This window comes from Schistocerca serialis, chromosome 1 (assembly GCF_023864345.2).
Source record: "Schistocerca serialis cubense isolate TAMUIC-IGC-003099 chromosome 1, iqSchSeri2.2, whole genome shotgun sequence".
NCBI lineage: Eukaryota > Metazoa > Arthropoda > Insecta > Orthoptera > Acrididae > Schistocerca > Schistocerca serialis.
This window is the reverse complement of record NC_064638.1, coordinates 1193711016-1193723950: the sequence shown is the minus strand read 5'-3', so window position 1 is coordinate 1193723950 and position 12935 is coordinate 1193711016. Positions and strand designations below refer to the sequence as shown.

At 41.7% G+C, this 12935-nt stretch overlaps 1 protein-coding gene across 1 annotated transcript in view; it reads right to left on the bottom strand.

Annotated features, from left to right (window-relative positions):
- LOC126456514 (glutamate receptor ionotropic, kainate 2) overlaps nucleotides 1-12935 on the bottom strand; it is a 1353954-nt gene that overhangs the window by 475424 nt on the left and 865595 nt on the right. Inside the window, exon 6 of the mRNA XM_050092267.1 lies at nucleotides 6466-6519. Coding sequence (XP_049948224.1) covers nucleotides 6466-6519 — 54 coding nt within the window. The remainder of the gene's footprint in view (nucleotides 1-6465; nucleotides 6520-12935) is intronic.

The window sequence follows — 12935 nt, the reverse complement described above, 5'->3', positions numbered from 1 at the left end:
GAAAGGCAAACCTACATTTCTAGCATTTGTAGACTTAGAGAAAGCTTTTGACAATGTTGACTGGAATACTCTCTTTCAAATTCTGAAGGTGGCAGGTGTAAAATACAAGGAGGGAAAGGCTGTCTTCAATTTTTGCAGAATCCAGATGGCAGTTATAAGAGTCGAGGGGCATGAGAGGGAAGTAATGGTTGGTAAGGGAGGGAAACAGGGTTGCAGCCTATCGCCGATGTTATTCAATCGGTATATTGAGCAAACAGTAAAGGAAACAAAAGAAAAATTCGGAGTAGGTATTAAAATCCACGGAGAAGAAATAAAAACTTTGAGGTTCGCCGATGACATTGTAATTCTGTCAGAGGCAGCAAAGGACTTGGAAGAGCAGTTGAACGGAATGGGCAGTGTCTTGAAAGGAGGATATAAGATGAACGTCAACAAAAGCAAATCGAGGATAATGGAATGTAGTCGAATTAAGTCGGGTGATGCTGAGGGAATTAGATTAGGAAATGAGACACTTAATGTAGTAACTGAGTTTTGCTATTTAGGGAGTAAAATAACTGATGATGGTCGAAGTAGAGAGGGTATAAAATGTAGACTGGCAATGGCAAGCAAAACGTTTCTGAGGAAGAGAAATTTGTTAACATCGAGTATAGATTTAAGTGTCAGGAAATCATTTCTGGATGTATTTGTATGGAGTGTATCCATATATCGAAGTGAACATGGACGATAAATAGATTAGACATGAAGGGAGTAGAAGTTTTCGAAATGTGGTGCTACAGAAGAATGCTGAATATGAAATGAGTATATCATATAACTAATGAGGGGGTATTGAATAGAATTGGTGAGAAGAGAAATTTGTGGCACAACTTGACTAGAAGAAGGGATCGTTTGGTAGAACGTATTCTGAGGCATCAAGGGCTCATCAATTTAGTATTGGAGGGCAGCGTGGAGGGTATTACCGCAGTAGGCACTGGGAGATGAAGAAGCTTGCACAGGATAGAGTAGCATGGAGAGCTGTATCAGACCAGTCTCTAGACTGAAGATCACAACACAAACAACAACGTTAGGGAAGTGATTCACGGTCCTGTTTTGTCTCATTTTACTGAATTTTTCATTTTGATTTTGACTTCACTTGTTCCGTCCGAAACTACCACCACATGTTACCTTAGGCTGATGTGATAGGTTATCATGAGCTGCCCATGTAGTAGTTGGATTGCGTATTCTTCCGGCGACCATGTAAACAGCGTGCTGAGTTTATTTTTGTTTAAACCAGATAGGCACTGTGCCGGATGTTACAATTTTTGTTCATGAGATTACCTTGTATTGCCCAAGTGGAACCGAAATGAGCACGAAACGCTCTAGTGTTGAGTGCAAGCGCTTTCAACAACCATTCCTCGCCCATTGATGGTGCCTTTCATAGAGACCAGATGAGCTGTGGGCCTGGAGCAACAGATAATTTATCTGTAGTTAGTCGCTCCCAGTGAGTGTGAACCATGCCACGTGTTCTCGGTTCCATAGCTATCATTTAATGCTGCAATGCACATTGTAGAACTCAAGATTGTGTATTCAGTGAATAGCTAAGTGCACAGACAAATTTCTTTTCTACCATATTTTTCCACTTTAACTGGGACTTCTGCGACCACGTGTCTCAGATCCAGTATTTATCCCTGCTGTCTGTTTGTTGTCTGACTGTTCTCATGGGAATATAATGCACGTGTTCCTCGTTCTTTGCTGATGTGTGCGTGTGGAGTAACTGAGCGTTGTTCCATCCTTAGTCTTGCTTCGCTGTGTTGACCACAGAGCTGGAGCCACTTACAATGTTTCCCCTGCATCCCATTCCGATATATATTAAGAGACCTTCCATTTAATAAACCATCACGTTTATACTATTAATGCTATGTATTGTGAACGTGTTTCAAAATGTAAGTCTGTTGCAATACCATGTCCGTCAGAATAAACAATAATCACTTCTGATCAAACAATCTATTCTTCTCCTTGAATGTTTCTTTTCTACTACGTAACTCCGATTTCCATCTTCTACCTTGTGCCTATTCCAAAGAATCAGATAAATCGAATGTATCTGTGTCCTGAAAACAGAATAAGATTCATATTAAAGAATGCTTAACGAAATGAACCCCAAAGCAACGTCCACAACGTCACTTAACATTACATGCTTACTTAAAGACCAAATTATCAGTTGTGTGAAACATTGCTAACCTCAATTATTGGCCATACTTGATAACACAAATTATTTGCCATATTCGCTGATTCTAATTCATTTGGAGGGTAATATACAAATATAGACGAACGCGAGACAGGCGGAAATTCATGATTATCACCCTGGTTTATAAATAGAGGCATTATGTGCGTAGACTTTTAAAAAACAAGAACGTCCGTTTCGGGGATTATAAGTAGAATTAATCAGACAATCCCTTTCACAAGCAAAAAAGAGCATTGTGATGAAATATTTAACAGTTACCGAAAATTAGACAAGCGTTTGCGTTTCGATATTGTTGTATCTGAGATTTGGTATTTCTTACTAATGTGACTGTTGTCTTTGGGTGTCGTAATGGTTCTAATACTATGATTCAAATTACATGACATCCAACGATTAAGGCCAAAGTTTGGCACAAGTACTGTCTACAGGACGCCGCAACGGCGCTCGTCTGTCCACAGCGATAGAAAATCTCTGCAAAGAGTATCTCTTACAAAAATCACAGAAAATATCTGAATTTGCATATGGTGAAAATTTTTCTGTTACAGTTGAACCTTTGCAGAAGAAGAACCTTTGCAGTGAAAGATAACTTATGCGTTTTGATACGTCTAAGAAGCAAGATATTGCTGAACCCAACAGCGTGGTCAATCTGGTGCGGAAGGTACAGAGAAACTAGATAGATTCCGGTAGCAGCAAATTGTTTGTGTGTGTCGGTCTAAGCTTATAGGGAAGAGAAGAGTTTAAAGTAGAGAAGATAATACACTATTTAACTCTTGCCTTGTATCAGCGACTCTATCTTTGTAAGTAGTCGTGGCAGAAGTACAGCAGAAGTACTAGTGTTGGTGTTGGTAACATCAAATTTTGTTTCGGTAGAGGATGTGGTAGAAAAAGGATAAATTTAGTCATAGTAGATCGAAACAAAGAGGACTTATGGCCTTTCTTTCTGTCAAAGGAACACCCGCTGAGACTGGAAGAAGATGCCAGAGGATAATAACTACAGGTTGAGCAGCGTATGGGTAGCCATCTCATTGTTAGTGTGGTAGTAACAGGAACTAATACAGATAAGGAAAAATAGTATGATACGCACTGTAAACCTAGTTCAGTATTCAGACTAGAAAAAAAAGAAATAGATTGTCATAAAGATTTACACAAATATTATTTTGTACGTAATGATTCAATGTCCTGATGAACGTGAGCTAGAATAAATAATAAATAAAAAAAAATATGGTGTAGATATCTACAGGGTCTTTACGAATGTCAGAGGTCTATCCTACGACAGAATTAAACAATTAAGTTACACAAATGTTTCTAGAGTACATGAAACTATCCGATACTCCTCTCCCGAATGATCTTCCCTAAGTTGCTTATTGTTCTGTGTTTATCACTTGCAAGCTTCGGAAAAAGGAGTTTCTTGCCATTTTGTCAGTATTTAACTCCTAACAAGTGTGAAATGTTAAATCTTTTTCTCTCTTAAAAAAAAGAAAAAAAATTTAACAAGTCTGAAATTCATTACGTCTCGATAAATGTCAAAAAATATGTTCTTAATTATGATTAAAGTTTAAGTCACGGTTTTTTCTTGAAATAAGGGAAGTACTGGCGTGTGGAAAAGTTTTGTATTTAAGAACTGTTAGGCAGTGGAAGTTAAAACGAAGTGAGAGCTGACAATGCAAGTACCATTCCCACAGTCACATTGGATGCGGAAGTAGTACAGCTAACCGCTGTAATCGGACTATACGTATCGCATTGATTTTGAGTAGTTACACTTATTTACGGCAAATTCTGCAACCCCCCACGTGGCAGTAACGCAAGCGCATCCAGGCGGTTGAAGAGACACGGCAGTGCCCCAGGACAAGCAGTTGCATGTGTTGCGGGCGGGCGTCAGCTGCGCCCCTTGCTGTAAACTGGTTGCGGTGATGCGCCAGGTGACATTATACTGCCTCAGGGCAACGTCCTACGTGTGGGCCAGTGACTCCACAGCTTGCGTTGCCTGAGTGTTCTGCCCCTCTCATTTGCTTCCATATGACACCCTTGTGGCCTTATAAGAATGGAGTAAGTCAGCTTTTTGTATAATTTCTTTAATGTATACTTCAGACTGTATCAACATCATCATCATCCTGTTCATTCAGGAATCTGTCTTTATTACAGTTGCACTTCTCATCGCCTACTGTATCCTCTGGAGTCTCCCTTGACGCAATTTCCAAGGTTTTAACAGACAACAGGGCAACATGTGGGTCAGATAATCACCCCAACAGTTTCTATATTGATTCGAATTCATCTACTGTGTAGGTGTTTATTTCATTCTGTATGCTGTGATCCTTTAATCTTCATTAGAACATCCCTTAATAACCCAAAAAATTGACAGTCTCGAACCACCTCATTTCGTAAGTGACCGACAACCGCAACAATTTAGTAACCTACCAGTAACCATTGATACTTTAAAGAATAGAAACATCATTTATACCAAAGCTTCAGAATCTGATTACTTAACAACTAAGATAATGAGTAAATGTATGGCTATAAAACGTGACAAAAAAATTGTAAGAGGTTTTGAAATTACGCTTAAGTTTTGTTGGAAGTCGCTAAGTGTTCCCATTGGTAAACACTGGATGAATATAAACATTGGATGAATATAGTCTGGGTAATTTAAGCAAAATCTAGTTTATCACGCTTGTCAATGTTTATGACGTCATATATCGTGAACTATTTGTCGTACAGTAATATCACTCTGCAGGTTCATTCCGCGGTATCTGCAGATACTGCCTACAAATTATGTTGCTAATAATATTAATCGTATCGAAGTAATAAATTAAAACGTCATGCAACATATTGAAGTTTTACTGCATGGACAGCGAAACCGTACCAAGCGATAAATGTTTCTTTTTTTTGCTTTCAGTTTGTGTGCGTGTGTGTGGGTGGGGGGTGGGGGGGAGGAGGGGAAGTTGGCGAGGAAACGTTTCTTAAAGGTTTCAAACTATGTGTAAGGTTTGTTGGAGGTCGCTAAGAGTTCCCATCCTCACATAACAGTTGAAAAAAGTCTATTAATTGAGATTTGTCAGCTACGCTGCCTCAAAACAAACACACACAGTTTGACTGTAGTACTTGTTAAACTTTTAACATAAGAATATACCTCTTAATGAATAGATTATGATATAATTTTAAATTTTTAAATTCGTTTAGTTGTGAAGCGAAATATTGAAAATAAAATTTTTGTTTCTTCTAGAAACCGCTAAATAAGCAATCTGCTACTGGCATTGGGTTCTGGGACACTCGCTTATTAATAGAAGTTGTTTTATAGAGCTTTGCAGTCTTTTTCGTTTTGCTTGTCAGATTGTTTTACTGTTATACATTTCAGATTGAACAAATATTTTCTTTGTAAAGTTATCAATTGATTTCGCAGAAATGGAGTAACTTTAAACCTTGAAGAAACACAGCTCATGGTTTTGGACTATCAAAAATGTAAGTTCTTAGGTATACATACTGAATTGTATACATTGAACTGAAAAATAGAATAGCAGACCTGCTAAAAGGCTTACGTTTGCTCACCTTTGTTATAAGAATAATTATCAACTTTGGGTTTAGAGAAGACAGGACGTTAACTTATTTTGCATATATTCAATCACTGATGGCTCATGTGATAATATTCTGGAGTAACTCCTCTGTTATTTAAAAGGTATTCATTGCACAAAGAAAGTAGTTACAATTATTTATCGAGTACAACCATCATACGTTCGTCTTACTTTATAAAATGTCTTGTAAGACAGGTGAAAGCTTACTATCACAGTATTGCCACGCTATTAACATACACTTGTACTTGGTCCCATAAACCGTCTCATATACCTCGCAGTATTATATTAATGCCTGTTGCTGTACCGAGTGACTACACTACTATAGCAGAATTTTTTAATGTGCAGTTACGTTAGCATACTTCAGCACAGAGGTCTGAATACGGTGACTGTACTTCAAATGAGTCTTAGCGTATTGTGATTTGTGTCTCAAGACTGGAATAAAGAACGTTTGCAATAATTCTTAAGTTCTCCTTCTCTCTCTCTCTCTCTCTCTCTCTCTGTTTGTGTGTGTGTGTGTGTGTGTGTGTGTGTGTGTGTGTGTGTGTGTGTGTGTAGGTACAAACAATAGTCAACATTGATTCAAGAAGCAGCCAACTGAGCAATGAAGCAAGCCTCTAACTGTCACATTTTCAGACATAATAACTTGAATCAAACTTAAAGGAAACCTGTGGTTTTAGGACGCATACTTACGAATGTGGTGAACATATAGTGGTATCGGAAGTCGTTCATTTGGAGCTGGAGAATCTGAAAATAAAAGAAACAGATTGGGTTATTCTTTTGTCATTATCATTAAATTGCCGATGCTATCCGTTCCTCACTACATTAGGACAGGGCCAAAAATTTTTTGGCCTAACACAAACACAATGTTGATATCTTACAAATTTTCCAGTTGTCTTGGTACACACTGCACAATAGTGTAACCCAGTGCTGACTTGTGAATATTTTTCTTTTGTGACTTTTTTAAAAAAACAAATTTTTTACTCGTTTCGTTGACATCGATGAGGTGGATTTGGGTACCATAATGAAATCTATTTTTGACAGTGTATCACAAACGTAAATTTATCCTAAGTTGGTAAATATATTGCTTCACCCTCCATCGTGGGTGGTTAGGAAATGCCTGCACTTCCTCCGAAGATTATATACGAGAAAGACATCTCAAAATTGCACCCAAAATTTTCGACATCTAGAAAACGCGTTATATGACAGTCAACAGTCCGCAAACAAAGGTGGATGAAATCGTTTTAAGGTATAGACATACCAGAAGAATGATCACTGTATATTTTACATAAGGAATTAACTATATAATGTTATGTGTCAAACAGCTACTACATTTATTGAGTGGTGTGCAAAGTGAAATGCAGAAACAACAGATTTTTACGTTGATAGTCATACTCGTCTAATTCTGTTGAATATTGAGTACTTTTGTCAGTCTAAACTTTATGTAAGTCAAATCCGGCTGAAGCCTTCCACTGATGATTAGATAACACAGAAATGCCAAATTTTCATGTAAAATAAGTGAGTTACTATGTAACCTAACAGATACTTTCGGCTAGAAGAGAAAGATGCTTTGAAGTTTCCCCCTCTTTTTATAGAAGTGATTTCACTTATGTTTTCTCCAACAGCCCTCACAGTGTAATTCAAGTTATAGCTTTTGGCCTCCTTTTTGGGAGTTATCCCAAACATTACTAACATTTATTGAAAGTCAGAACCACTTCCTATTCGCAGTGACGTAATAGGTAACGGGGGTGATGGCCTCCATTACCTTCAACCAGTTTCGTTAAAAATGTATCACAAACAGTCTTAACCGGAATAAAATATCTTTTTTAAAAGGTGACCGGTTTCGGTCAGAATGTGACCTTCCTCAGACACCTTATACCATGATGATAGGCAGAGGATGTGAATGGAGCAGGTGTCGTGAAGAAATGATACACACGTGCTTCGTTCAGCATCAATATTTTAGGACTAATAAACATTCGTGCCAGACTGTGATTAGAATTAAGATTTCAAGCTTTTCGCGTCCACACAGATTGTATCGTCGGTGTTGTGACTGACAATTCGCAATTTTTGACAAACACAACTTTTATTGATTTAAGTTCACAAGGTTGATGACTGAACAACAAACGGAAGGTAACAATAATGATGCCAGTGAAAGTCTCCTAATTGAGGTAAACAAAAATTCACTTCTTATTTTCCACAAAGGTTGATGACAACACACACACACACACACACCCACACACACACACACACACACACACACACACACACTAGTAACAGTGCAATTCAGCGACGAAGATGGAATCTTCAACGGTCATAGTACACGAGGTCGGCATCTGGCGTGAACTGAACTTCGTGGCTGGTTCTAGCCCCTAAACAGCTGTCTCCAGCCAATCAGGGTTTGGTGTAGTGATACTTCCTGCAGGCTGTGTCTCGAGCTCACCCTGCAGGAAGTAGAGCTCGGAATGTTTGTTTCCATTATCTTGTATGTAAGTAGTCGGTGTTTAACATTGCGCTTTTGGTACACCTTGGGAATAGACAACTTCATCCTCTGTGGTGTAATATGGGTTGCCGGCCCACAGGGCCACCTTGTCTCCGGTATAACAGTCGGAAACACTGAAAATCTGAATAGAGCATGGAGGCTAGCTGTTAATGCGTCGCCTTGTAGTAACCAGGAAATCCTGATGAGAGTTCGTCCTGCGTGAATTATCCTTAAATGTAAATTGAAGGTGAAGAGGGGTAGAAAGGAAAGGAAAGGGGAGGGGAGGGATCACTGCTGTCAGCTGTATTGGGACATTACGCGGAATTAGTGGGACGAGTGAAAATGTGTGGTGGACTGGGACTCGAACCCAGAATCTCCTGCTTACTAGGCAGGTGCGGTAACTACTGCACCATTCGGGACACAGCGTGACCACAAACGCGGCAAGCCTCACGGCCGATCCACACTCCCATCGAGCGCCACCTATCTGCAGTTCCTGTCCATTTCCTCCATATTCGTTCTCAGATATTCGCACAGGAGGTGGGAAGTACTTGTGCATCTGCACTGAAGACGGTAGATGTGTTATTTTGTAGCAAACAATCTCAAGCTTCACATGAAAGTGTCATTTTGGTTCGATGTGACCACCATTCGTGAAGCGTCAAATGTCTCACCCACAATCAATAGTTCTCACACTCACTGCACAAAATCGGGCGTAACTTCTGCAATGGCAGGGTAGGGTCCATTGTGCAGGGTGGCTAAGCTGTGTGGTAGGGAAGGAGCATACACACGCTCTTTAATGAAACGCCAGAGAACGAAATCTAATGGTGTCAAGTCTGGTTCGCGCGGAGGTCAAGCGATCGGCCCTTCATGGACAATCCACATATTTGCGAAGCGATTATCGAGGAAATTCCGAACTTCTGTGAGAAAATGAGGTGTTGCACCGCCTTGCTGGTAATCAAGCATCCAGTCTCTGTCATCTTCATTTATCTGTGAAATTAAAACGTTTTCAAGCATATCCAGATACACAACACTAGTGAAAGTTTTCACAATGAAGAAGATAGGCCGTATAGTTTGTTTGCTACTAGTGGCGGAATGTGGTCCTGCTGCTCTATGTGAATCAAATTTGAGGTTGTTTGCTACTGACACACCTACCATTTCTATAGTTACCTCAATAAATTTCTGTATTATTCCAAATTTTAACGTCCTTTTTTCCAAAGAAAAACATTATACTTCATTCCTTCTTAGCGACGAAACGCAAATAAATAAGTGGGTAATGGACGTGTTACGAGCTAAGTTCGAAAAATGGTGATGACCATTGTATGTACAGAGAATGAGCACTCTATGAAGGGGAAATAACACGGTCGCCTCTTATATCAGACTATGGCATCTTCAGCGCCTAACCACTGAAAGGCGCGTCACTCAGGAAGCTAAAGAGCACTTTGATGGATAGTAGCAGTTTTTCGTTTAACACCCTACAGAAACCCATCGACTTACGGTCACGACCTGGTTGGAAAATGGCGAAAGGGCCGTTGAAAAAGAGTTTTCATGATCCTACATAAATCCGTCACCACTGAAGCAAGGTATTTAATCACTTAGAGAAGAGAGGCGAAGATGTTGCTATAAATTCTGATCCGAAGCTGAGGAAAAAATTATCACCGTGTTCCGAGCGAGTGGGCAGCCTGGAAGCATCAGCTGGAAGTCGGCCAGAGTGTGTGGAGCGGCTCTCCTCATAGACGCGACGGAAATTCACGGCCTGTGCCGCCGCCCGGCTGCGACCGCGGAAATTGGCCGAATCCCAGCAGCCGCCGACTCTGACCTCTAACCTGGCCAACGTTGCGGCACGGACGAGTGAACGTCGGCGTCATAGATTACAGTTTATAGCAGATGGGAATATGATTCAAACTCAACTGATGAAAACACAGAAAATAAAATTCCTAAAGTGATGAAGCAGGCTGAAGGTAAACTATTTCGGCTAAGTATGGGATAGATAACTGCAGAGTAAACTTGGGAGGCGCGAGAGGTACTCGTAAATACAAAAATGTACAGGGAAATTCAGGAATGAAGAAATATAAGTCACTTAGGAATGACATAAATACAGGGTTATTACAAATGATTGAAGCGATTTCACAGCTCTACAATAACTTTATTATTTGAGATATTTTCACAATGCTTTGCACACACATACAAAAACTCAAAAAGTTTTTTTAGGCATTCACAAATGTTCGATATGTGCCCCTTCAGTGATTCGGCAGACATCAAGCCGATAATCTAGTTCCTCCCACACTCGGCGCAGCATGCCCCCATCAATGAGTTCGAAAGCATCGTTGATGCGAGCTCGCAGTTCTGGCACGTTTCTTGGTAGAGGAGGTTTAAACACTGAATCTTTCACATAACCCCACAGAAAGAAATCGCATGGGGTTAAGTCGGGAGAGCGTGGAGGCCATGACATGAATTGCTGATCATGATCTCCACCACGACCGATCCATCGGTTTTCCAATCTCCTGTTTAAGAAATGCCGAACATCATGATGGAAGTGCGGTGGAGCACCATCCTGTTGAAAGATGAAGTCGGCGCTGTCGGTCTCCAGTTGTGGCATGAGCCAATTTTCCAGCATGTCCAGATACACGTGTCCTCTAACGTTTTTTTCGCAGAAGAAAAAGGGGCCGTAAACTTTAAACAGTGAGATTGCACAAAACACGTTAACTTTTGGTGAATTGCGAATTTGCTGCACGAATGCGTGAGGATTCTCTACCGCCCAGATTCGCACATTGTGTCTGTTCACTTCACCATTAAGAAAAAATGTTGCTTCATCACTGAAAACAAGTTTCGCACTGAACTCATCCTCTTCCATGAGCTGTTGCAACCGCGCCGAAAATTCAAAGCGTTTGACTTTGTCATCTGGTGTCAGGGCTTGTAGCAATTGTAAACGGTAAAGCTTCTGCTTTAATCTTTTCCGTAAGATTTTCCTAACCGTCGGCTGTGGTACGTTTAGCTCCCTGCTTGCTTTATTCGTCGACTTCCGCGGGCTACGCGTGAAACTTGCCCGCACGCGTTCAACAGTTTATTCGCTCACTGCAGGCCGACCCGTTGATTTCCCCTTACAGAGGCATCCAGAAGCTTTAAACTGCGCATACCATCGCCGAATGGAGTTAGCAGTTGGTGGATCTTTGTTGAACTTCGTCCTGAAGTGTCGTTGCACTGTTATGACTGACTGATGTGAGTGCATTTCAAGCACGACATACGCTTTCTCGGCTCCTGTCGCCATTTTGTCTCACTGCGCTCTCGAGCGCTCTGGCAACAGAAACCTGAAGTGCGGCTTCAGCCGAACAAAACTTTATGAGATTTTCTACGTATCTGTAGTGTGTCGTGACCATATGTCAATGAATGGCGCTACAGCGAATTTATGAAATCGCTTCAATCATTTGTAATAGCCCTATAGCTAGTGTGGGGAAGCTAAAGGCGAAATGGCTGCAGAGAAAAATATGAAGAAATCGAAAAAGAAATAATTGTCGGAAGTACTGACTCAGAATATAGAAAAGTCAAACCAATCTACGGTAAAATTAAAAGTAAGGATGTAGCATTAAGAGAGCAATGGCAATCAACTATCAAAAAATATTCAAATGCATGTGAATTTCTAAGGGATCAAAGTGTCGAGGTCATAGGTCCCTAGTCTTACACGTTACTTAAACTAACTTATGCTAAGAACAACACACACACCCATGCCCAATGGAGGACTCGAACCTCTGGCGAGAGGGGCCGCGCAATCCGTGATATGGCGCCTAAACCGCGCAGCCACTCCGCGCGGGCAAATGTTCAAAGCAGAGGAGAAAGCGGATAGGTGGAAAGAGTGCAATGAAGACGTCTGCGAGGAGGAGGAACTGTTCGATGGCGTGACAAAAGAAGAAACAGGAGTCAATAGGGAAGAGATGGAGATTGCAGTATTCGAATGTTGACCATTCCTACTTGCGACGCCTTGTATAAATACACTCCTGGAAATGGAAAAAAGAACACATTGACACCGGTGTGTCAGACCCACCATACTTGCTCCGGGCACTGCGAGAGGGCTGTACAAGCAATGATCACACGCACGGCACAGCGGACACACCAGGAACCGCGGTGTTGGCCGTCGAATGGCGCTAGCTGCGCAGCATTTGTGCACCGCCGCCGTCAGTGTCAGCCAGTTTGCCGTGGCATACGGAGCTCCATCGCAGTCTTTAACACTGGTAGCATGCCGCGACAGCGTGGACGTGAACCGTACGTGCAGTTGACGGACTTTGAGCGAGGGCGTATAGTGGGCATGCGGGAGGCCGGGTGGACGTACCGCCGAATTGCTCAACACGTGGGGCGTGAGGTCTCCACAGTATATCGATGTTGTCGCCAGTGGTCGGCGGAAGGTGCACGTGCCCGTCGACCTGGGACCGGACCGCAGCGACGCACGGATGCACGCCAAGACCGTAGGATCCTACGCAGTGCCGTAGGGGACCGCACCGCCACTTCCCAGCAAATTCGGGACACTGTTGCTCTTGGGGTATCGGCGAGGACCATTCGCAACCGTCTCCATGAAGCTGGGCTACGGTCCCGCACACCGTTAGGCCGTCTTCCGCTCACGCCCCAACATCGTGCAGCCCGCCTCCAGTGGTGTCGCGACAGGCGTGAATGGAGGGACGAATGGAGACGTGTCGTCTTC